We start from the raw sequence: 25,081 nt of genomic DNA, 5'->3' as shown, positions 1-25,081 counted from the left end.
TGGGCACGTGAGGGCTGAGCCGGCAGAGGGGAGATGGAGCGTGAGAGTGAGAGTGAGGCCTAGGCAGGGGTCTTGCTCTTGCTGAGGTAAGAAGAGCTGGGAATCAAGCCCAAAAGTGGAGAGGCTGGCTCTGTGAGAGCCCAGCAGAGAGGAGGATTCGGGGTTCAGATCCTGGAGGGTGGGTGTGCGTGATGCGGAGAGACTGATGACGGGCCAGATGTGCAACCTGAGCAGCCAAGGCAGTGGGCACCTGCATCCCTCTGCACACTGACCGCATCCCGGGGGCCCGCTGACCGCCTAGGGGCCTCAGCGCTGAGTGTACCCAGCACGCATCGTGCCCCCAAGAGCTTGGGTTCACATTCTATTTTTGCTGCTTTTCAGCTATATAAGCTTGAACTAGCTGTTCATGCTCTGTCTCTGCCTCGGTTTCCTCATCTGTAAAGCAAGGAAGTGGGTAGTCACCTCCCCACTGGAGTGGTTGTGCGCATCTAAGGAGGTAATACTTTTAAAGCCCTTATCTCAGTGCCTAGCAAAGAGCCTTTGCCATCAGCATCATTCGTCCCTGGGTGCCTGTGAGTGAAGCCACTGCATTGCCAGCCGGGCTCCTCTCCGATCCCATTATGAAACTCACTTTGGGTGTTATTGGAAAAGCGTCGCTTCGCCTCCTAATTCACAGTTTCTTACTCTCACCCAGGCAAGACGGCATCATGGAATACAGCTCTGGCTGGAACCCGCATTCCACAACAAACAAGCTGTGAAGTCTCGGGCAAAGTCTTGGGCAAGCCTCTGGGTCTCTTCGAGCTTTATTTTCATCCTACGTAATGGCAGGACCGAATAAGCTCTGTGGTCCCTTCAAGGTCTACAGTCACGAAACATATTTTTTCCCTCGAGAAGAAAAAGTCTTGACTACATAAAGAAATAGAGTCGGCGAGGGGTGCAGGGGGCCGAATGTGTTTTGCAGAAAGTCCTTTAAGAACACAGAGCGGCTCTCGGTGGAGCTGAGCCTGTGCTCATGGACTCCTACGGCCGAGGGCTTCCGGGTGGATGCTGAGAAGACCAGATCCTGAGTCAGCCACACTCACCCACCCAGCCCGGTGGCCACCTGGACACGCGCACCAGACAAGGGCTGGTTCTGTGATTCTAAGCACAGACAAACTCCTTCACCCTCAAAGCCCACCGTTGAGAGGCAGCCCATCCTACAGGACCGAGGGACCCACCCTGGCAAAATCTGGGCTTCAGAAAAACAAGTTCAGTCCCTGATTTCCCACCTGAGGAGGTGGCTTCTCTGAACGTGACCCAGCACGTTCAGAGCAGCCAGGATAAGAAAACACATCTGCAAGAAGCAGTCCCATCCAGATACGAGAAACACTGTGCAAAATAAGATGCCAGTTTGCAATCTAACACGGCCATGACCATTTTGCAGCGAACATCTCTTTCTGAGTTCAGGTAAGAGGTTCACCCAGGTTTGTAAGTTTCACAGCCACGTGAGGTCTCGGCTTTGCAGGCTGCTAACATCCAGTTCCGTAAAGTAGAAAGTAAGAACCGTTCATCTCGATGATCGCCAGCAAAATAGCTTTGCGTGTCATGTGACAGTGACTGAACGGGCAAAGACCCTGGCCAAAAAAAAAAAGTGCTTCATTGCCACCCAACCCTGCAGAACAGGCTCTTCCAAACCACCAGAAGAATATTGAAGGTTTAACTCCACGCCACAAAACTCAGCTGTTCCTTGGCCATCTGAGAAGTTCAAAGAAGCTGAGCTAGGATCTGATTTAGGAAACGGACCCAGGAAGACGCTCCCTTGACCAGGACTCAGTTCAGTGCTCAGAGTCCCAGGGGGTTCTTAAGAGTGTCTTGAGTTAAATCCACCCAAATTCCCAGAAAAGCTCCCAGCATCCTTCACAGACAAAGCCTTGCATCCAGCTGCCTTCCGGTTTGCACTTGGAGACCTGACGTGCAGACCAAGGGCACGTGGAGCTGACAGGCGGGGTTGCCGCAGATGGCTGGGAAGAAATGCCATGCTCTCGGGGTCGCGCGCTCAGCAGAGTGGCCAGCGAGTCTCTACAGTGGGCCAAGCTTCACAGCGATTTCTGAGCCAAATCTTGAAAGGCTGATTGCTGTCTCGAGCTGGGTGTCTCTGGGGGGCTGAGCTGCAGCCACTGTGGAGGTGTCTTCTGGCACGTGCTTTGCAGTGAGTTGAGGGCCAAGCTGCTAACACGGTCTCAGGCCAGCCAGACCCACTGCAGTGAACAAAGGGAGCTGGGGGTGCATTGGTTCACCCCAGTCTCTGCACTAAAAGGCACAGGAATGGGATTTGAGGAGGAGGGGACTCGAGCAAGGGACTGACAGATGCCAGCAGCAAGGCTTCCCTCGGAGCCTCCCACACCACCGTCCTCTCCCAAGAGGCAGCACGCAGGGGTGTACTGAGAGGTGGGCTCTCATCCCTGCTCCAGTGTCTGCTGGCTGTAATCCTTGGGACAGGCCCGCATGCTCCTCTAAGCTGCTGTTTCCTTGTGTGTGAGATGGGGTGCTAACACCCACCACTCCGTATGGATGCTGACCCCTGACAGGAGAAAATGCAGGCATACATCACTTAGTGCAACAGGGTAGGTACTCAAGAGAGAGTATTTGTGATGGCTCGGGGCACCAGATGGGGATTCGTCCGCGGTGGCGTTCAGGTTTAGATCGGGAAGCCTTCAGGATATCACCCTCACCCTTCGGCCTCTTCCTTCCTTACTCCCTCCCTACCCCAGGAGTCTCAGCCGTGCCATCCAAGATCTTTCAAACACCATCACCGCGGGCTGTCTGCTGTGTGTCCAGATGTGCCGCTGGGCTCCCTTCAGATATCTGGACACTCTTCCTCCAGGGAATTTTCCAGAGCCTGCCAATACAGCAGGATATCGTGAGGCTTGATGTGATGGCAGGCCACGATCTTCTTGTAACGGCATATGGTGAAGGGTAACCCATTGGGGAAGAAAGTCTGCTTGGAGTGAAGCTCCTGCAGTGTGATTTGCAGTTTTTCCAGGCAGAGCCCCACAAAGACATCTTCCAGTTTAATGAATGGGACACTTTCAGCCACGTTGTACACCTGGCCCGCCACATCGCTGGAGAAAACATAGCCAACACCGGAGCAAAAGGGCGGGTACTTGTCCCACGGATATTCGAATTTACTAACAAACCACTTATTATACCTTTTCCTGATTGGGTATTCGTTTAGTTTTAAGTAGCCGGTGAAAAACCGAGTTGTTCTGTTTTTCTTCAGGAGCAGTTCAGTCAGATAGTAGATGTTGACAAACATGTCAGAGTCTGTTTTCATCACGAAAGATGCCTGCGGACAAAAACGGTAGATCCACTCCATACCCATCATGGTCTTTAGAGTCAGATTGGAATAAACATCCACGAAGTCCTTCTGGATAATATCGTGATATTGTTGGCTCTCCTGGGACACGGCCCTCGACATGCCTTTACTGGGGGTGGTTCCCAGGAGGAAGAATGTTTTTATTCGTTTTCCCCTCACGATCTTTTCTCTCCCCCACGTGCTCCGGATGACCGAGCGGGCAAACATCTGCTCGTGGGATGAAGTAACCAGCAGGACGAGGAAGGGGGGGTCCTGCCTGCAGTCTATATCTGGGAGCTGAAGGAAGCTCCCACCTTCGTTCTTGAAAACCAATGGTTCGCCTTTAAAAGGACTCAGACCATCCAGGCTAAAATACAGACAAAGGGCTCCCAGGACCACCAGGGAAATATAAATCCATCTCATCTTCACATAAGCCATCTGAAAGGAACAAAGTCACATGGTTAGACCTCAAAAGCAGGAGTGCCTGTTTAGCTTTACCCTGGGAGGCTGAGACGGGGGACAAGACCCACGTTTCATGGCTCAGGTTTTAGAAACTCTGGAATCTTGTTGCAGACAGAAGTGGAGAACCATGGTTCCACACAGAGGCAGAGACGGCTGCCAGCATCTCTCACCCCCTAGCGGAAGATCAGGCTCAGGCAGCCCTTCACCGATGGGAGCCTCACATTCCTTACCCAGAAGGATATGGAAACACAGGGCTCACTAGGTCCGTCCTTCCGGTTCTGCCCTTCTCTGACTCCATAATGACATCTGGCTAGAGAACCTGCAAGGCTAGACCTACATGTACAGGCCAGCTGGCATTCTTCTCTGATTGATTTAAGTACCACTTCATCACTCCCAGAAAGAAGCAAGACCAGTCTTCAGATGTGCACAACTACCTCGGAATTCCGTCTCTGCTAGCAGTGGCCGTTTTTTGTTTTGTTCTGTTCTGTTTTTAGCTTACTGTTTAAAGCTCCTGGTTCTCTTATCTTTTGCTCACCTCTCTTTTATTCTCCACAAATTCAGGATTATCCATGTCAGTGTTATAACATTAAGAAAGCAAATAACTCACTCTTTTCCTGGGTAAGATGAACCTCTGGGTTGAAAGCTAAGCCAAAGGGAAGATTCCAAGAGCTGTCAACATATGACATTCAGCACGATCAGGTTCTGGGCCTGGTTTGTTTGCCAAAACAATGATTCTCTTCCTTGGGACGCCCTATAAGGGCAAACCAAAAAGAATAGTGTCATTAAAAGCCCTCATGCCTCACCGGCAGCTCTTCACCTTTTGCTGTACTGAAGCATTTGCTGTAGTGCCGATGCACCACCCACCTGCAAGACATTAATCCCCAGCCTCACTTTTCTCATCTGTAAAATGGGTCCAGTCAAGACAAATCCCAACACACGGTTCCCCTGTTGACAATAATAACAGCAAGCAAATATCCAGGAATCTTTTTAGCCTAATGGGTTAGGACAGCAGCCAGAAATTTTTAAGGAGACACGACGGACATGTAAGCCAGTGACAGTCACGTAACAGAGTCCATGGAGGATGCTTAAAGAACCTAACACAGGGAGGAAACCAACCCATCAATTCTCAACTCAGTGTCCACGTTTTCAGAATGTTATGCTGGATAAGAGGACATAGGGGTGGGCTTCCCTGGTGGCACAGTGGTTAAGAGTCTGCCTGCCGATGCAGGGGACACGGGTTCGTGCCCCGGTCTAGGAAGATCCCACATGCCGTGGAGCGGCTGGGCCTGTGAGCCATGGCCGCTGAGCCTGCGCGTCCGGAGCCTGTGCTCCGCAACGGGAGAGGCCACAACAGCGAGAGGCCCGCGTACCGCAAAAAAAAAAAAAGAGGACATAGGGGTTAGCAAGAAACCCACAAAGTGAAATGTAGAAAGGGTTGGTTGTTTTGATAGCCAAAGAGGACTTGAAATTTCATTAAGTAAAAATCTGTTGCAAGTACATTCTTCATAAAAGAAATGGAACAATGATGGAGCTTTCCAGAACTAGCCCACTCTCTGGAGGCTAACTCGGTCCAGCTGCTGTTCTTCTGGGTCCCCCATGGAGCTCCTGACCAGCTGCAGCCCTCACTGACTTCACAGAAATCACCACAGGACACAAAAGGACTTTGAGAACGTGGCTGAGCCTGCAGGAGGCTGAGAAGTCTACAACCCTTTCTTTGTGAGGTTATTTACTTGCAGGGCTAGGATGTGTAGTCGATTTGCGGCGGGGGGAAGGTGTAAGGGAAACGAAATTGCATTTTCTCCCGCAGTATACTCTAGAAAGAAACATGAAAACCAATGCAGGGGAAAAGACGCTATTTCTCGATTTTGCTTCCTTTCGCTGATAAGTTTGCTCTTCCTCTGTGGTTGCCTCAACAGCAAACCTTGGTTTTCATTCCACCTCCTGTGCCCTTTCCCGGGACCCTTCGCCTGAATCTCAGTCCCCAGGAAGGGACGCTCAGCTCACTCACAGCACTGGCGTTCAGACGGCAGAGCGAGCACCACGCTCCATGGCCCGACTGGCCAGCACTCCCTGGGGTCGTTTGTCTTCACGTGCAATTGGAAGAAACTTCCTGCCTACAGCGCAGTGACCAAGAAACACACTCTGGGGACCTCCCTGGTGGCGCAGTGGTTAAGAATCCGCCTGCCAATGCAGGGCACACGGGTTCGAGCCCTGGTCTGGGAAGATCCCACATGCCGCAGAGCAACTAAGCCGGTGCACCACAACTACTGAGCCTGCACTCTAGAGCCCGTGCTCCACAACAAGAGAAGCCACCGCAATAAGAAGCCTGCCCACCGCAACAAAGAGTAGCCCCCACTTGCCACAACTAGAGAAAGCCCACACGCAGTAACGAGGACCTAACGCAGCCAAAAATAAATAAATAAAATAAGTAAATTTATTTTAAAAAAAAAAAAAAAAAGGAAACACACTCTCCAGAAGTTATACCTCACACTCCCATTTACATCTGCATCTCTGATCGAGCATATGGTGTGTCACCAGGACCAGGAATCCAACCTTCCATCGAAGGACCAGAGGCTACAGGGCCTGGAGACAAAGGCATTGGAAGTCCACACCCCAAGGCCTGGAAGGCCAAAGGGACAGTCTGGAAAGTTAAGTTCAAGTGGGCTGGTGGGGAAGACCTCCTGGATCTGAAGGGAAGGACCTGGAATGAACAGCAATGGTCCACTCTGAGGCCAGAGAGAGTGTCCGGGGCCAAGGCACACAGCCAAGAGGCCCATGGCCTCAAGGGAGAGAGAACTGGTGAGGTGCCCAGCCCATTGGATGGGCCAGGTGAAGGATGTGGTACTCGAGCTTGTTCTTGAAGGGCAGGTGCGATGTGACAGGTGGCAGCAGAGGTGGGAATTCCAGAGCCAGGGACTCACAGAGGGTGGTGGGCAGTTCAGAGGGCTGGGATCCACCTTCAGGACATCTGCTCCAGAGCTATCCTCACACATCTGAGAAGACTGCTGCCAACCCACGGGCCACCGGAGAGCAGAATGGCATCGCAGGGAATGCACAATGAACGGATGACATGCAGCCTGAGAAACCCAGAGGCTCTCAAACTCAGTAGGTGGAAGAATCTCCCAGGAGGCTGCTTAAAAATGCAATTTCAAAGCTTCCATCCCTTAAAAAGAATGAAATAATGCCATTTGCAGCAACATGGATGGACCTAGAGATGATCATACTAAGTGAAATAAGTCAGAAAGAGAGAGGCAAATACCATATGATATCACTTATATGTGGACTGTAAAATATGACACAAATGAACTTATCTACAAAACAGAAACAGACTCACAGACGTAGAGAACAGACTTGTGGTTGCCAAAGGGAAGGGGGTATAGAGGAAGGATGGATTGGGAGTTTGGGATTAGTAGATGCAAACTGTTATAATATAAAGACTGGAAAAAACAACTAGGTCCTACTGTAGAGCACAGGGAACTAGATTCAATATCCTGTGATACACCATAATGGAGAATATGAAAAAGAACGTATATATGTGTAAACTGAATCACGTTGCTGTACAGTAGAAATTAACACAACACTGTAAATCAACTATATTTCAATACAATAAATTATTTTACAAAAGGGTGTCATCCCACACAGACTCAGATAAGGCAGGTCTGGAGCCCAGGAATCTGTGTTTTCATATGTCCCAGGTGACTACTCTAGGCTGGTTCCTTTGAAAACACCAGTGGGCAGCACTCGGGTAAAGCAGTCTGGAATAAGTTTCCCTACAACTGCCCCAGACCTACGCTGGGCCGCAGCTCTCAGCTCCCACCTGGTGCCCAGCCCCTGCCCACTGGAGGAGACATGGGCGTCAGCCTCCAAGGCAGTGGGAACAACGTAGCTCTTGCAGTGCAATGGCCGTGCGTCAACTTGCCTAGGCCATGAGGTGCCTAGACATTTGGTCAAACACTATGCTGGGTGTGTCTGTGAGGGTGTTTTTTGGATGAGATGAAAATTTGAATAAAGAGGCTGAATAAAGCAGATTGCCCTCCCTAGTGCGGGTGGGCTGCACCCAATCAGTTGAAGGCCTGAAGAGAAGAAAAGTGCTGACCTTCCCCCAAGTGAGGGGAACTCCTCCTGCCTGACTGCTTGGACTGGTACTTCACGGCTTTCCCTGCTTTCAGACTCCAGCTAAACATCAGTTCTTCCTGAGGCTCGAGCTGTTAGACTAGAACCACACTCTTGGCCCTCCTGGGTGTCCAGCAGGCTGACTGCAGATCTTGGAGCTTCTCATCCTCCATAACCATGTGACCCAGCTCCTTAAAATAAACCTCAACTTATCAAGCATCTCCTGTTGGTTCTGTTATGTGGTGAGTGCACCCCACCCCACCCCTGCGTCTTGGGAACAGCCTGTCAGTGATGCTTCCAGGGCAGCATTTATGGTGGAGGGGGCAAAGAGATTCTTCTGGAAGCATAAGGGAGAGGAGTAAAAGAGGAGGAAGACATCAGGAGTACACACCCCATCACAGGTTTCTCACAGGACAATGAGTAAATGGAGGGGAGTGAGGCACAGAACAATCATGTCCTGCAATTCTGTTTGCACCCAGATGACTCCCCCAGGCTGTCTGGTAGCCTGGGCAACTAGATATCTTATACAAAAGCTGAGGGTGTCTATCTAATCTTTTAACCAAGTTCAGCAATTTCCTTTACTATACACATAAGCTGATGTGCAGTTAACTATGTAAGAAAACTGGCATTACAATAGAAAAATAGGTTAATGGAGCAGAAGAGAGAGCCCAGAAAGAAACCCATACATATGATAAATGCAACACAATTTCGTGGGGAAAGAGTGATCTTTCAATCAAGAGTCCTGGCTCCAGGCTTCCCTGGTGGCGCAGTGGTTGAGAGTCCGCCTGCCGATGCGGGGGATATGGGTTTGTGCCCCGGTCCAAGAAGATCCCACATGCCATGGAGTGGCTGGGCCCGTGAGCCATGGCTGCTATGCCTGCGCGTCCAGAGCCTGTGCTCCACAACGGGAGAGAAAAAGGGTCCTGGGTCTAAATGCTGGAGAGGGTGAGGAGAAAAGGGAATCTTCATGACCTGTTGGCAGGAATGTAAATGGATACAGCCACTATGGAGAACAGTATGGAGGTTCCTTAAAAAACTAAAAATAGAACTACCATACGACCCAGCAATCCCACTACTGGGCATACACCATGAGGAAACCATCAAAAAGAGACATGTACCACAATGTTCATTGCATCACTATTTACAATATCCGGGACATGGAAGCAACCTGAGTGTCCATCGACAGACAAATGGATAAAGAAGATGTGGCACATGAATACAATGGAATATTACTCCGCCATAAAAAGAAATGAAATTGAGTTATTTGTAGTGAGGTGGATGGACCTAGAGTCTGTCATACAGAGAGAAGTCAGAAAGAGAAAAACAAATACCGTATGCTAACACGTATACATGGAATCCAAAAAAAGAAAAAGAAAAAATGGTTCTCATGAACCTAGGGGCAGGACAGGAATAAAGAGGCAGACGTAGAGGACGGACTTGAGGACATGGGGAGGGGGAAGGGTAAGCTGGAACGATGTGAGAGAGTGGCATGGACATATATACACTACCAAATGTAAAACAGATAGCTAGTGGGAAGCAGCTGCATTGCACGGGAAGATCAGCTCGGTGTTTTGTGACCACCTAGATGGGTGGGATAGGGAAGGTGGGAGGGAGATGCAAGAGGGAGGGGATATGGGGACATATGTATACATATAGCTGATTCACTTTGTTATATGGCGGAAACTAACACAACACTGTAAAGCAATTACACTCCAATAAAGATGTTAAAAAAAAAAAAAGAGTCCTGGGTCTATTTGATATCCACATGGGTAAGAAGTACCTGACCCCTACCTTACACCATACACAAGTCAAATCCAGGTGGATTGCAATATCTAAAGGTGAAAGGTACAACAATAAAGCTTCTGGAAGAAAAGTTTTCTGATCTTGGACTGGGTGATTTTTTTTTAAAACAGGATACAAAACACACCATAAAAGAAAAGGATGATAAATGGAACTTCAAAGCTTCTATAGTGAAGGAGTTTTTGAGGGTACAAATGGAAGTGTCTGTTGATTTTAATTGGGAAGTAAAATTTGTAAATGAGAAATACGTGATGCCACCAGAACCCGATAATGACTAAAAGATGTTAGACTTGTGTGTCCTTAATGAGGGTGTCAAATGAGTGTCCTTGGAGGAGAATATCATTAATGTAATGTCATACTGTGTCCTAGAGAAAGGTGGATGCAGTGAAGGTCTTGTCTGAAAAGATCAGGATGGCAAAGCTGCTGGGGTGCCCCATGGGAAACATGGAAAACATGTCCCTTGGGAAGTGGAGCAACTCAGCTGAGAGGCTGTTGAAATTGACACTGAACAGACACGTCCACCATATCCATAAGAGCAAAATGCTAGCCAGTTGTGGACTGAATAATATCAATAATTTTAATAATATTGGGTATTGGATATTGGGCCCTAATTGATGGAAGCACAGCATTAAGATTGTAGGAATTCCCCATATGGGAAAAGAATCTGAATACATATAAGTTATACATATACGTGTATAACATATAAGTTATACATATACGTGTATAACTGAATCACTTTGCTGTACACCAGAAATCACAACATTGTAAATCAACTACACTCCAATATAAAATTTTTGAATTTTAATTTTAAAAATAAATAAAAATTTAAAAATAAAAAGTTAAGAGCGCTCTCCTTAGTGCTTTATTTCACTTTTGTATTATGAACGCAAAAATACTGGTAAGAAAACCGTTACGAGTTTTTTAAATGCAACTGTATCTATACAAAAATTGTGTTTTAACACGGAATGTATTTTGGTTAACTTGAAAGAAATACTGGTTTGTTTCATGAAAAAAAAAAAAAAGATTGTAGGAATCCACCATGAGGCGCCCTTTATTTTTTCCAGATTCCAGAACAAGGAAAATTGAGCTGTCAAATGGAGAAACAGTGGGGATAATCACACTTTATTCGTTAGATTTCATATAGTTAATAAGGCCCCGTATTAACGTACATGGAGCCATGTTAACTATTTTAACTGGGTGTTTATGGGATTCCATTTTACTGAGCCAGTTTGTAAGTGTCAAAAAAAAGTCCTTTTATTTTAATTCATTATTTATTGTGTCAGACCATCTATGTCCAATTTGGAATATTTCAAAGCAATGGGTGCTGTGATGACGGGTAATTTAGGCAAGACAACAGAGTATACCCATTTCTCCTCCATTTGATATTTAGTTACTTTTTTAAGATTATGGGGGTACAATGTTTCAATTCAGTGGGATCCTCAGATATAACTATAATTTGAGGCCCAGTACTGACTAAGTCCATGAAGTTTTGTTAATTACTGCATTTTAGCAAATGTTAAAGATAATTTGAGAAACTCTGTGGTACAAGCACAAAAGCCAATAGGCGCCTTTTTTACTTTTTGTCACAATTTTTTTTAGTATGCAAATTTTGGGTTTTTAACTGGATCAAATTATGGAACTTGGTTTTAATTTAGTTACATAATTATATATTCTTTAGTATCTATGTATATGAAATCTTTGTCTTAATTTAGTTATATAATCATAATCATTTTCATGAACTATATTAATAATTAAATATTTAATAGTAAAAATAATAAAATGCTTATATCAATATTTATTAGTATTAAATATTTTAATCAAATATTTGTTTTAGCAGTTACACAACGTGCTATATATTTATATTAAAATATTCTATGTATCCATAATTTATTTAATGCCCTCTCCAGTTTCTCCCTCTGTATCTAGGAGTGTGTTTTGAAATCATTAGGTAATCTAGGGCTCTAGTAATGTTGGTTAGACCTGCCATGTGCTCAGGAAAAAAAAATTCAGTTTCCCTTTTTTTTTCTCTTGGTCTTGTAGCCTCCTAAAGCTGTACTGGGGTGAGAGTTGTTTGTTTTTTGCTTGAGGCTTTAGCCACCCAAAGTCACATCATCAGTTTCTCTCTCAGGTCAATAAGAGGAAGGGGGCTTCCCTGGTGGCGCAGTGGTTGAGAGTCCGCCTGCTGATGCAGGGGACGCGGGTTCGTGCCCCGGTCCGCGAGGATCCCATATGCCGCGGAGCGGCTGGGCCCGTGAGCCATGGCCGCTGGGCCTGCGCATCCGGAGCCTGTGCTCCGCGACGGGAGAGGCCACGGCGGTGAGGGGCCCGCATACCGCAAAAAAAAATAATAATAATATGAGGAAGGAAGGGAAACCCCAGTGTCTGCAGGGACCTCTCCTGGAGAAAACCCTTTCCTCTTTTATTTTTTCCTTAAGCAAAATTTTTGAGAATGGTTGGTCGGCTGGTATCTCTAAGCAGCTTAATTTTTCTTTTTTTTTTTCTTTTGTATCTCCTGTCCATCCCCAACTGTTGTTTGTTTGCTTTTATCTTTTCGGATGTTTTCCTGATAAGCCCTGATGGCCTCTGCTGTGCACAGGGCCTCCCTTGGCCAGGTGTCCCAACCAAGCTCAGAGCAGCTGTGGTCTACACTCAGGAGAGCCGCGGGCAGCATCCTGATTTTGTGATTATTTGGTTTCAGGAAGAGACTGAGCAGGTCAGTAGGCAGCCACACCTACAAGTGCCTGAGGACGTGGAGTGGGACATTTGTGATCGAAGCTGAGCTAAGCAACCTCCCCAGGGGCTTTAGGGGAGTGGGATCAAGTGCTCCTTGCTTGGTTTTTTTTTTTTTTTTAACATCTTTGTTAGAGTATAATTGCTTTACAATGGTGTGTTAGTTTCTGCTTTATAACAAAGTGAATCAGTTATACATATACATATGTTCCCATATCTCTTCCCTCTTGCGTCTCCATCCACCTCATTACAAATAGCTCAATTTCGTTTCTTTTTATGGCTGAGTAATATTCCATTGTATATATGTGCCACATCTTCTTGATCCATTCATCCGATGATGGACACTTAGGTTGTTTCCATCTCCGGGCTATTGTAAATAGAGCTGCAATGAACATTGTGGTACGTGACTCTTTTTGAATTATGGTTTTCTCAGGGTACATGCCCAGTAGTGGGATTGCTGGGTCATATGGTAGTTCTATTTGTAGTTTTTTAAGGAACCTCCATACTGTTCTCCATAGTGGCTGTACCAATTCACATTCCCACCAGCAGTGCAAGAGTGTTCCCTTTTCTCCACACCCTCTCCAGCATTTATTGTTTCTAGATTTTTTGATGATGGCCATTCTGACTGGTGTGAGATGATATCTCATTGCAGTTTTGATTTGCATTTCTCTAATGATTAATGATGTTGAGCATTCTTTCATGTGTTTGTTGGCAGTCTGTATATCTTCTTTGGAGAAATGTCTATTTAGGTCTTCTGCCCATTTTTGGATTGGGTTGTTTGTTTTTTGTTATTGAGCTGCATGAGCTGCTTGTAAATTTTGGAGATTAATCCTTTGTCAGTTGCTTCATTTGCAAATATTTTCTCCCACTCTGAGGGTTGTCTTTTATTATTTTTGACTAAGCATTGAGCCACAGGTATCTAAGGATGGGATGGGGACAGCAGCTGAGTAAGCGACCACAACCAGACCTGCCTTTGAAACATGACACTTTTAGGTCCCTCGTTTTCCATGAGGTTGGTGACCTGTCCTGTGATGGCCAGGAGACCCCTACAGATGATGGGGACTAAGGCCAGGACCCTTCGAGACAGGACAGGGTGAACACTTTAGGATTGGCTAGTTTGAATAATTTTGGTGGGCCTTGGGCTACAGGGGTGCCCTTAGTTGCCTGGTGCCTGGCCCTGGGATGACTAAGGCACAGGACTATTCTCCTGGGGCCCCAGGGCCACGGAGAGGAAGTGGGGCTCCACATGGGTTCATTTACATGTTAAAGACTAGCTCCTGGCTGGGCACTTTGTGATCTCTAGGAAGTGACAGCTCTTCTCCCCAGCCAGAAAGGTTTTTTTTTAAATGTCAAAACATCATAATATACAGAAAATTAAAAATAGGATTAATACAACCCCAGGAAATAAAGTCTGAGATTTGCTTTTTCTATAAACTCTAAAGCACTGACGGTTGCTTTAACACACCAGTTGGCCAGATACGAAAGGCAGGCTCCTTAATCAAGTATGAGGTTGCTATGATGATGCTTCAGTATTTCATTAATTGCCAAATCAGTACCCACTCCGTTTTCCATTTTAAATCAGCTTAAGATGCTGCAGAGCAGATTAAAAAAAAAAAAAAAGTCCTCTTTTGTTAACTTCAGGCAGCCTGCTGGGATGGAAAGATCCGGGAATTTGGAAACAAAAGATCTTGTTCACATCTGGCTGGATCACAACAGTTTGCAATTTGACCCAGGGTATTTAAATACTCCACACCTGTGTCTATGTCTCCAACTGGGGAGAATCATGCCTGCCTGGTGATAATTACTCCTGTCATGACTTTTTGGGGGCTCAGGGCAGGTCGCTCCAAAATATGCCTCAGTGGCGTATGGGTTATCTTGAATTACGGTTACTTAAGAAACAGCCGATGCACGAGGGACACTCTGACCCTCCTTTCCGTCTCTCTGAAATCAAAAAAATAAATCTCCCATGTGAAAGATGCACCCCCTGCATCTAGAGGTAGAAGAACACCTTTATCTCCAGAGATGGGGAATCCAGGGCTGAGAAACCTATATAAACAGATCTTGTCACTTCTTTATTACCCCAGCCCAAACTCCGTTTACATTCTTCCCTAACAGAGCACCCCAAACCTAAGTTTCTTTATCTTGTCAATTCCCCACAAATTTATAGGCTCAAAGGTTTAAAAGCTGCCTGCTTTTTAGCCACTTCTCAAGTCCCATTTCTATGAGATCTCCTTCCGTACACAAAAGGTAAAATTTGTTTCTTTTTCTCCTGTTCATCTGTCTTGTGTCAGTTTTATTATGAGTCCAGCCACAAGAACTCAAGAGGGGTAGAGGGGGAATTTTCACCCTCCTGACAACTTCGAATCAAAGTGTGCCCTTTGGCAGGTTGGGGGGCACCCCATAGTGTCACCTCAGTTCGCCCCTTCAAGTCCACCTTGCCAGAGGGATTCTGTCACACACAAGCAGAGGGCGCCCTGCCCCCGGGATGACCCCAGCCTGGAGAAGCGTGGGAAGAGTGGTCCAGATTTGCCCTGAGAGCCTCCCTCCTGGCAGGCTGCTTGCATCACAGGCCACAGCCACAGAGGGTTCAAGGGCACCGGAGAGAAAACGCAGCCGGGTGGGTTCAGAGGACAGTGTCCTCAGTGTTCAGAGGACAGTGGGCTCTTGGACAGCCAGCGAGAGGAACAGAACTGGGTCTCCTACAGTTCTCTGTGTAAGTAAGTTCTTCCCGAAGGCAGCAGGAGCCACAAACCCTCCACAAACATTTTATATCATGGAACCTTTCACCACAGTTCATAAAATAAATGATACAGGATTACAAAGGAAATCAACGATGTTGAAATAAATGTATCAAAATACTTTTAAAAGTGTACCAAAGTAATATTCTACGCTGCTGAACAAATCCCAAGCCTTTTAAACTTAGTCACTGAAAGAAAATACAGCATGAATTCAAACTACAGATTATCTTATAGAAATGGAGACATAAGAAGACACACAGCTTCAAACCCTGGAGCAATGAATGTGCTTGTACCCGGTTTGTGAGGGAAAGAAGTTCCGCAGCTTGGAGGGGACTTGGACTCCCCTTGGAGTCCCGCAGCTGTCTGTAGGGTGGAATCTCCTCATACACACAACACTATCAATTGGCAAAAACTAGAACTCCCTGCTCTGTATAAATGCTGGTGAGGGTAACCTGCACTACTGTTGTGGGTCAGAGCAACAGTATGCTGGATTTCAGGCATCAGGTGGACGCTCTCTTTGGGCTATCATGTTAACAACATCGAAATACATCAATTTCTTTAAAAATAGTTTTATAAGAAAAAAACTCTTCTATGCTGGAATGCCCTTTATTATTGTATCTGCTAATGATTTGTAGCTGCATGTCTAATAACTATCTTCATTTTGAAGGCAGCATGAGCTCCACCCGTATTTGGAAGGGTCCACAGCTACTACTCTGCTGTGCAAACGCCGATGAGCTCTTTCGGAGGCGAAGTCGCGGGCTCCACTGCTGAGCGGGTCGGTGCCTGTTAGGGGCTGACCTGTGGCCCCCACCCTGCAAAACGCCTCTGTTGGAGCCCTAATCCCCAGAGCCTCAGAACGTGGCCTGATTTGGAGAGTCTTTACCAAGTTACAATGAGGTCTATTAGAGCGGGCCCTCGTCCACTTATGACTGGGGTCCTTATTAAAGGGGGAAATTTGCACACAGTTAAGCACACAGGAAGAACACCATGTGAAGATGAAGAGAGAGGTTAGAGTGATGCTTGTAGAAGCCAAGGAACGTCAAGGATTGCCAGCCAACCAGCAGAAGCTGGGGGCAAGGCCTGGGACAGACTCTCCCTCACAGCCCTCAGAAGGAACCAATTCTGCCCATACCTTGACCTCCAACTTCCAGCCTCCAGAGCTGTGAGAAGATAAGTACCTGTTGTCTCTCTGCGGTCACACCACCCCATCTCCTCTGGTCCTAAGCCCTGGGTTTGAGGTTCTTTGTTACCACCGCCCTAGGAAACTAATACCATGCCATATTCGTGATGGAAGGAAGTGCTAAATTTCAGTGAAAGGTTCATGAAAATAAGAATGTAATTTTTGTCCCATCCAAGGTGTCAGATCCACTTTATTAGTCCTATTCTGGTGCTCAGGGTCTTCTGTCACCACTGGTGGACAGAGGCTCTCACACCTGAGCTGAGGGATGGTCACACTTCAAAACTAATGATGGCAGTGATTCCAGGAGGCGAAAGACGGCACCGTAGGCATCTGAGGCGCTGGGTGAGGTCATCTCCACATTTCTGGTCCCTCTAAGAAGGTTACGGTAGTTGTTTTTATCTGACCTTCCCTCGAGGGCCTGAGAGTCAGGGCTGGGGTGAAGTGGAGTGGAAACTTCGCACATTTTTACCACTTTTCTCAGTAAAACGTATTTTTCCATTTTATGAAAAAGAATGGTGACGGTGGCTGACCATTTTTAAAATTTTTTCTGCTTAACCAAAGAAACCATCAACTCTACTTCAGCCCCTCTCCCACTTAAAAACTGTTTGAGACCATCTGTTCTGGCTCCCTGCGGCAGCTCAGGGGAGGCTGCCCCTCCCCCGGAGGCACCCTTGGGCTGTGGCCGCGCACCCCAGCTGCCTTTGACACTGTGGGTCATCGCCGAGCCAGTGGCTGGAGTCTGCACACAGAGGTGTCTAGAGGGCGCCGGGGGCCTCCTCTTTGGCGAGAAGGGAATTTGAACGTCCCAACCCCACCACGAATGGTTTCTTTCTGTGCCTTTCACATCACCTCATGAGCTCAACCAAGAACCGTGAACAAAAATTCCATTTACCATTCAGCTCTCATGCTGCCGGCGGCTGTAGGAAATTATATTGGTGAAGCGTCCCCACCGACGTGGCCTCGGGGGCATCCTGTGCCCATCCTTTGAGGCTGACCGGCTGGGACAGGAATGCTTCCCATTGGAAGAGCTTTCAGTGTAGCCCCTTGCTGTTGGGAGGGAGCGAGCCCTGCACCCTCATCCCAGACACTTTCACTGCCTCAGAAAACCTCTTCCGAGCACCTCCTCTGTACCCGGCAGGGGTCCGGGGGCCCCGGGTTCCAGGATGAAGAAGGCAAACTTTTGAGGGGCTCACAGCCCACAGGATGAGCAGAGCAGTTAAGAACGACACGACACAACGAGGAGGTCTGCGGACCTGACAGACCCTCTCCCTGACCAAATTCGTCAGGCTCTTCTGAATCCATTTCTCAACGAGGCCTCAACCTTGGACTCCCACGTAATCTCTGTGTCACCCAATTTCAGCAAGAATCCTGCTAAGTGGGTTTAGCCAGAATCTCCCATCCTCAATATCTGGTCAAATTCCTTATCCCCCCAGGCTTGGGGCCCACCGTCAGCAAGAACCCTGTCAAGTTCAGTTTAGCCAGAATCCCCCCGACCCCTGATGCTTCCTCTCAGTAATTTCCTACCCACGGATCCCACACCCTGCTCCTCGGCTATAACTCCCCACTTGTCCGGGCCGTACTCCGAGCTGAGCCCAGCTCTGTACTGAGGTCTCATTTCCCCTATCGCGATAGTTCTGCAATAAAATGTGTGCTTCCTGCTTTATCTGCTGTCCGGCTCTGGCTTTGCTTTGACAGCACAGAGGAGAGAACAGAAGTCCTACCTGAGGGTGTTCAGGATTGCTGCTCTGGGGAGGCCCATGGGTCCCAGAAACAGGGCAACATGCAAAGGGAAAGCTTGGAAGTGAGGCTGGGGGCCAGCACGGCCTTGAGAAGCACGTGAGGAGTTTGGCTTTTCTGAGGACATCAGGGGGTCGGCTTCTCTAGGCTTTACGGACTGCTGAGTCTGGGGTCCAGTGGGGCCTCTCTCCCCATCCACTTACTTTGAACATGACAGCTCCAACCACATCAAGTGACTGAGAAGACAGAGCCCAGAGATTCATACCAACGATCCCTGGTCTCAGAATCAATAAATGTTTAGCTTTAGGAAGGCATTTTAGGGGTTGGCATTTTAGGCAGGTCAGGCTGCCGTACCAAAACACCATAGTCAAAGGAGGCTTAAACCACGGACATTTATTTTCTCACAGTTCTGGTGGCTGGAAGTCTGAGATCAGGCTGCCAGCAGGGCTGGGTTCCAGCGAGAGCTCTCTTCCTGGCTTGCGATGGCCGATGTCTCCATGTGTCCTCACGTGGCACAGTGAGGAAAGAGGGAGGGATGAGAGAGAGAGGCAAAGAGAATGCACTAAAACTAAACCTAGTTACCTTCCAAAGGCCCCAGCTCCAAACACTATCACACACATGTGAACTTGGCAGGGACACAATTCAGTCCATACCAGGGACCATCTCGCAGCGTTCACTATCTGAAAGGTACTGCTGGTCCCAGGGGGTCTCCTTAGATTTCCCTCAATTATATGAACTATTATCCAGAGGAAAGCATCGCTCTTTTCCAGGCTATCGGTTGTGCTTTCCACTGGGAAGCTCCATTTCTGGACCTTCTGTCTCTTTTTCTCTCCCAACTGTGGAAAAGATCACCCCACCGGGCCTTGTGACTGGAATTCTGACAGTGAGACAGAGACGTGTGTTTGCAGGGGTCCATACTCCACTCAGGCTCTGTCCCCTCACTCTGCAATCTACCCACTGCTGAAGACTTCTTTATTTCAAAAATAATAATAATAATAATAATGCCTTTACTTGCGGCTCCCAATCCTTAAGAAACCAAGGGCCCAACTCAAGGTATTTTGAACCTATTTCTGTTAAGCCTCTGAAGCATTCTTTTCTGAACAGCCCAAATAACAATGAACAATTTTCATTTTATTGAACAGTTTTATCCACAGTGTTAAAAAGAACCAAAAAATGGTGTCCATAGATTTAAGAAAGCCGATCTACAATGGGTTTTTAAAGACGATAAGCTTCTGATGACTTCAATAAGCTAAGAATAAGGACCCTTCTTCTGACCAAAAATGAAACAAAACAAATTAATAACATACCGAAAAAGGATACAGCAGAACATATCCTTGCTTATTCTTCTGTGCAATAACCAGGTTAGAAAAATCTGAAATTTTTGGAAAAACTCTTTGGCTGCCTGAGTCTGGTGAAATAAAGTATTCTTTAGCCCCATATAAAACACTCTGAAAACAAATACAAGAGATTTTTCTCAAAGAACATCTTCTCCCCAATTATTCTGGACTCCTGCGGCCTGAATGGGAGAGTCACAGAATCTAGAATGCTGGAATAGGGTCTCAATAAGAAAGTTGAGAGTGATAGGGATTCAGCGTGCAAACCACAGGCACGGGGGAGAGAAGGAAGAAAAATCACTGAAACAAGAGAGTGTGATCATTCTGGAAATACAGCCTGCCCAGATTTCGACTTACATGAAGCACCCTCAACAGGAGGCCATGGCAACAGTAGGCAGGATTCAGGTTGGACTGCGCTGAACCCTTCATGGCTTGAAATTTCAATTCTTGACAAATAAGTTCAGTGGATCTTTAAGATGACCGTCCACTCACCCACCGAGCTCCTTATAAAACAGCTCACATCCTGCATTCTCTGTTACAGTTGACCTCTCCCTGCCTCTCCTCTCAGGCCACGCTTGCTCCCTTTCAGATCCTTCCCTCCTGTGCAAATGACCTTCCTTGTGTGAGTTTCCAAAGCCTCTGCCACACCCCCGCCCACCCCACTCTGCTCTGCGTTACCCTTCAGGGCCCATTCCCCAGCAGTGGTGTTCTCTCCTTTACTTCCGCCACCCACTGCATGGTATTTTATCAGTTTCATGAATGGGATTTTATCATTTCTTTGTGCAGACTTTGGACTGCTGCCCACCTTTCTCACTGGCTGATACTCCAGAAGGACAGAGCAGGGACCATCTTCCATATTTTCCGTCATTGTAGCATCTGCTGACTCACCGTATTTGACTCAAAGAAACCCAAAGGAAAGATCTGAATGAATAGAGAAGCCACCCAAGTCTCCAAAGGCCAAATTATCCTTCTTTGCAACTTGGATAACAGTTTCTTACATGAAAACAAACACTTGGTTTATATGGCGTCTCCTGAGGATTAAACTGTTTACAAAATTTTTCAGTGCATTAAGTATTTTTGCTTTATGAACATTGCATAGGACTTCAATAATATCTCAGAAGAAACAGAACCTGGCGTATTTCAATGGAAGAGGAAGAAGCCATATCAAGAGTTTCACCCCCTGCTGTTCACACTGAGGAGGCTGGTGGGTTACTAGAGGCAAAGTTTGGACTGTTTTTAGGAGCATTCAGAAACCTAAGTCAGGCTGCTTTAGCAGGAAGGGGAATAAAAAGCTGTGCAAGAAGAAAGACAGGGAACGAAGGGCACACACAGGGCACAGATCTGCCTATTGGTGCCAGGAGGTAGACAGGATGATTAAGAGGATGGAAGACAGCCTTCTTTCAAAACCCTGAAGACTCCACACAAAAGCTGCTAGAACTGATAAACAAATTCAGCAAGGTAGCAGGATACAAGATTAATGTACAGAAATCCATTGCATTTCTTTACACCAACAATGAAATATCAGAAACGGAATGTAAAAAAAAATACCTTTTAAAATCGCAACCCCCAAAATAAAATACTTAGGAATAAACCTCACCAAGGAGGTGAAAGATTTATACTCTGAGAACTATAAAACTTTAATAAAGGAAGTTGAAGATGATTCAAAGAAATGGAAAGATATCGCATGCTCTTGGATTGGAAGAATTAATACTGTTGAAATGCCCATTCTACCCAAAGCAATCTATGGATTTAATGTGAACTCTATCAAATTACCATGACCTTTTTCACAGAACTAAAACAAATAATTCTAAAATTCATATGGAACCATAAAAGACCCAGAATTGCCAAAGCAATCCTGAAGAAAAGGAACAAAGCAGGAGGCATAACCATCCCAGGCTTCAGACAATACTACAAAGCTACAGTAATCAAATCAGCATGGTACTGGCACAAAAACAGACATGTAGATCAATGGAACAGAACAGACAGCCCAGAAATAAACCCACACACCTACAGTCAATTAATCTTCCACAAAGGAGGCAAGAACATACAATGGGAAAAGGACAGTCCCTTCAGCAAGTGTTAGGAAAGCTAAACAGCAGCATGTAAATCAATTAAGTTAGAACACACCCTCTCACCATACACAAAAATAAACTCAAAATGGCTTAAGGACTTAAACATAAGACATGACACTATAAAACTCCTAAAAGAGCACATAGACAAAACATTCTCTGACATAAATCATGCCAATGTTTTCTTAGGTCAGTCTCCCAAGGCAATAGAAATAAAAATGAAAATAAACAAATGGGACCTAATCAAACTTACAAGCTTTTGCACAGCAAATGAAACCATAAAGAAAACAAAAAGACAACCTACAGAATGCCAGAAAATATTTGCAAACGATGCGACCGACGAGGGCTTGATTTCAAATATACAAAGAGCTCACATAACTCTACAACAAAAAAACAAACAACCCGATCAAAAAATGGGCAGAAGACCTAAAGAGACATTTCTCCAAAGAAGAAATACAGATGGCCAATAGGCACATAAAAGATGCTCAACATAGCTAATTACTGGAGAAATGTGAATCAAAACTGCAATGAGGTATCACCTCATGCTGGTCAGAATGACCATCATTAAAAAGTCTACAAATAACAAGTGCTGGAGAGGGTGTGGAGAAAGGGGAACCCTCCTACACTGTTGGTGGGAATGTAAGTTGGTGCAGCCACTGTGGAAAACAGTACAGAGGTTCCTTAGAAAACTAAAACTAGAATTACCATATGATCCAGCAATCCCACTCCTAGGCATATATCCAGACAAAACTACAATTCAAAACAATACACGCACCCCTATGTTCATTGCATCACTATTTACAATTGCCAAGACAATAACCAAACATCCTAAATGTCCATGACAGATGAATGGACAAAGAAGATGTGGTACATATATACAATGGAATATTACTCAGCCATAAAAAAGAATGAAATAAAGTCATCTGCAGCAACATGGATGCAACTAGAGATATCACACTAAGTGCAGTCAGAAAGAGAAAGACAAATACCATATGCTATCACTTATATGTGGAATCTAAAATATGACACAAATGAACCTATGAAACAGAAACAATATCAGGGACATAGAGAATAGACTGGTGATTGCCAAGGGGGAGGGGGCTGGGAGAGGGAAGGATTGGGAGTTTGGGATTAGCAGATGCAAACTCGTACACACAGAATGGATAAACAACAAGGTCCTACTGTACAGCACAGGGAACTATATTCAATATCTTGTGATAAACCGTAATGGAAAAGAAAATGAAAAATAGTATATATATGTATAACTGAATCACTTGGCTATACGGCAGAAATTACCACAACATTGTAAATCAACTATACTTCAGTTTAAAAACAGAGAGAGAGAAAGATAGTCTTTGTTCAGAAAATCATGCACACACAGTAATAAACCATGGCTGTCCAGACACAAAATGCAAAAACCTACGTGACCTGTCACACAGCAGAGTGACTCTTTCAGGAGCAGATACACCTCTGGCGGAACTGCCTCTTGACTCGCACCTGCGCCCTCCACGACACACGCAGATCACCCTCAACCCACAACTTCTTCTCATTGTGGGATGACTTCTCACCACGGATTTCATCACTCACAGCTCCCTCTCAATCCTGACAGCAGACAATCACAGAAATCTACAAGCAGACAGGTGAAAAGCTGAAGCCAAACATCAACAGTCTCATCCACATAGGCAGGTCCCTTCTTGAGCTGCCCACGGTAACTGCGATTATTATCATGTCTTCTGCTGGAATGTCGTTTGAACTGTGGGCTATTTCAGGCTCTTGACTTCATCGCAGGAGGTGTGGTAGAACAATCTGATTTCACAGTGGATGCTCTTGTAACAAGTGGGTGATTTCTACCTCAATGTGATGAATGCTTACTTATGCCTGTCATTTTTTCCTATATAGTAATCACATAGCTTCCTCCAGCCTGTCATTACTTGCTGATTGCCTTTAGAAAGTGGGCGGATTCTACTGAGGACATATGACTAAGAAAGGAGCTTTGTTTTTCTAGTAGAAGTAGAGAAAACCTCGTGACTTCTGCCTGTTGGGTTCAAGATCACTTGGCCTGGCCTGAAGCAGATCCCTGTGCCCAGGGTCCGGACAAAATGGTGAGGCCGTGACACTCGGCCAAAAGACTCACTGATGGGGGAGGGTTTAGACCCCTTTTTTGATTCAAACACTGACCTACACAGTTGCCAAGAGACTTCCCTCAAACTCCCAAGACTGTTCAACCCAAACTTTCATTTACAAAGACCAGCCATGAAGAGTAAAACATAGACGTTTGAGGAGAATTAGCAACTGGGAGGAAGGATTGGGCAAACATTTTTGTAGTCTTCTTAAGAAAGCAGATTTCCACAGGACACCCTAATAACCAGTTTCACAACTGCCACATGTGTATAAATATTGTGCTGGTTACAAACATTCCTACCCAGATCCTAGTGCAGGCAGTATTCCATGACAATATTCTGTTAACCTTCTTGTATTTCTAGTTTTATGAAGTGCAGAAGCAAAGAAAGTGAATGCCATTGCACATAAACATTCACTAATTTAAACTTGACCTTTCCCTACATTTCTGAACTTGGGATCACCTCACCACAGTCGCAACAGGTGCTGCTGAGTCACACATACTTTTTAGGATTCCCTTATTACCAAAGGGCCAAGGTGTAAGACAGCTAGTCACGGCAAACCCTCATGGTCCTCCTGTGATGGACGGAGCCACCTGTCTACATCCACCTCCCCATTTAGATAAATAATGATATCCACTCCCCTGTTCCCAGACCTAAATCCTCAGCCTCTTAATAGAAGAATTCAATAGCCACTTCCCTCTGGGAATCTTTGGGTTAAGAAAAAAATTAGCAAAGGAATGATGGGATATTATATCTGCCCTGCTACAGCCCCAGGAGCCCTAGGAACCCCGAGGCCTAGAACAATGGGAACGAAATGGTAGGCGATGCACAAATATTTATTGAATAAGTAATCTGGGTAAAGTCTATGAGCATAAAACAAAAGGCACTTTTCCCTGCGTCAATAAGCCCCATCGCTCGGCTCATTCCTTCCCCTCAAGGTGGACCCACATTCATACCTCACCCTGTCCTCATAATGTTTAAGCCTCTCTAGTAGTAAATGTCCATGTTCTGGGATCCAGGCTTCTGGCCTGGGGGTACTGTGAATTTCTTCTTCATCAGTTCCAATGACAATACACATTAATAATGAGCAATGTGGGACTTCCCTGATGGGCCATTGGTTAAGACTTTGCCTTCCAATGCAGGGGGTGTGGGTTTGATCCCTGGTTGGGGAGCTAAGATCCCACATGCCTCATGGCCAAAACACCAAAACGTAAAACAGAAGCAAAATTGTAACAAAAAAGACTTAAAAGTCTTTAAAAATGGTCCACATCAAAAAAAAAAAAAAAAAAAAACCTTTAAAAATAATAATAATAATGAGCAATGCAAACGGTATTGTTTTTTCCTCTTAAGATGACAGCCACGGCCTACATGAATCTCTGCTGTAAGTATGATTGCAAAACAAAAATTCACTCCAAAAACATGTTTAAAGGACCTTATCTCAATAACCTAACATCTTCTGGTCAG

General features: G+C 45.9%; 1 protein-coding gene across 1 annotated transcript in view; it reads right to left on the bottom strand.

Moving 5' to 3' along the window:
* Positions 1 to 2,654: 2,654 nt before the first annotated feature.
* Positions 2,655 to 25,081, bottom strand: part of B3GALT5 (beta-1,3-galactosyltransferase 5) — a 42,401-nt gene continuing 19,974 nt past the window's right edge. Inside the window, exons 3-4 of the mRNA XM_079922366.1 lie at positions 4,404 to 4,547; positions 2,655 to 3,772 (exon numbers count right to left, since the gene is read on the bottom strand). Coding sequence (XP_079778492.1) covers positions 2,837 to 3,772 — 936 coding nt within the window. The 5' untranslated portion in view covers positions 4,404 to 4,547 and the 3' untranslated portion in view covers positions 2,655 to 2,836. The remainder of the gene's footprint in view (positions 3,773 to 4,403; positions 4,548 to 25,081) is intronic.

This window comes from Stenella coeruleoalba (genome assembly GCF_951394435.1).
Source record: "Stenella coeruleoalba genome assembly, chromosome: 5".
NCBI lineage: Eukaryota > Metazoa > Chordata > Mammalia > Artiodactyla > Delphinidae > Stenella > Stenella coeruleoalba.
This window is presented reverse-complemented; position numbering and strand designations above follow the sequence as displayed.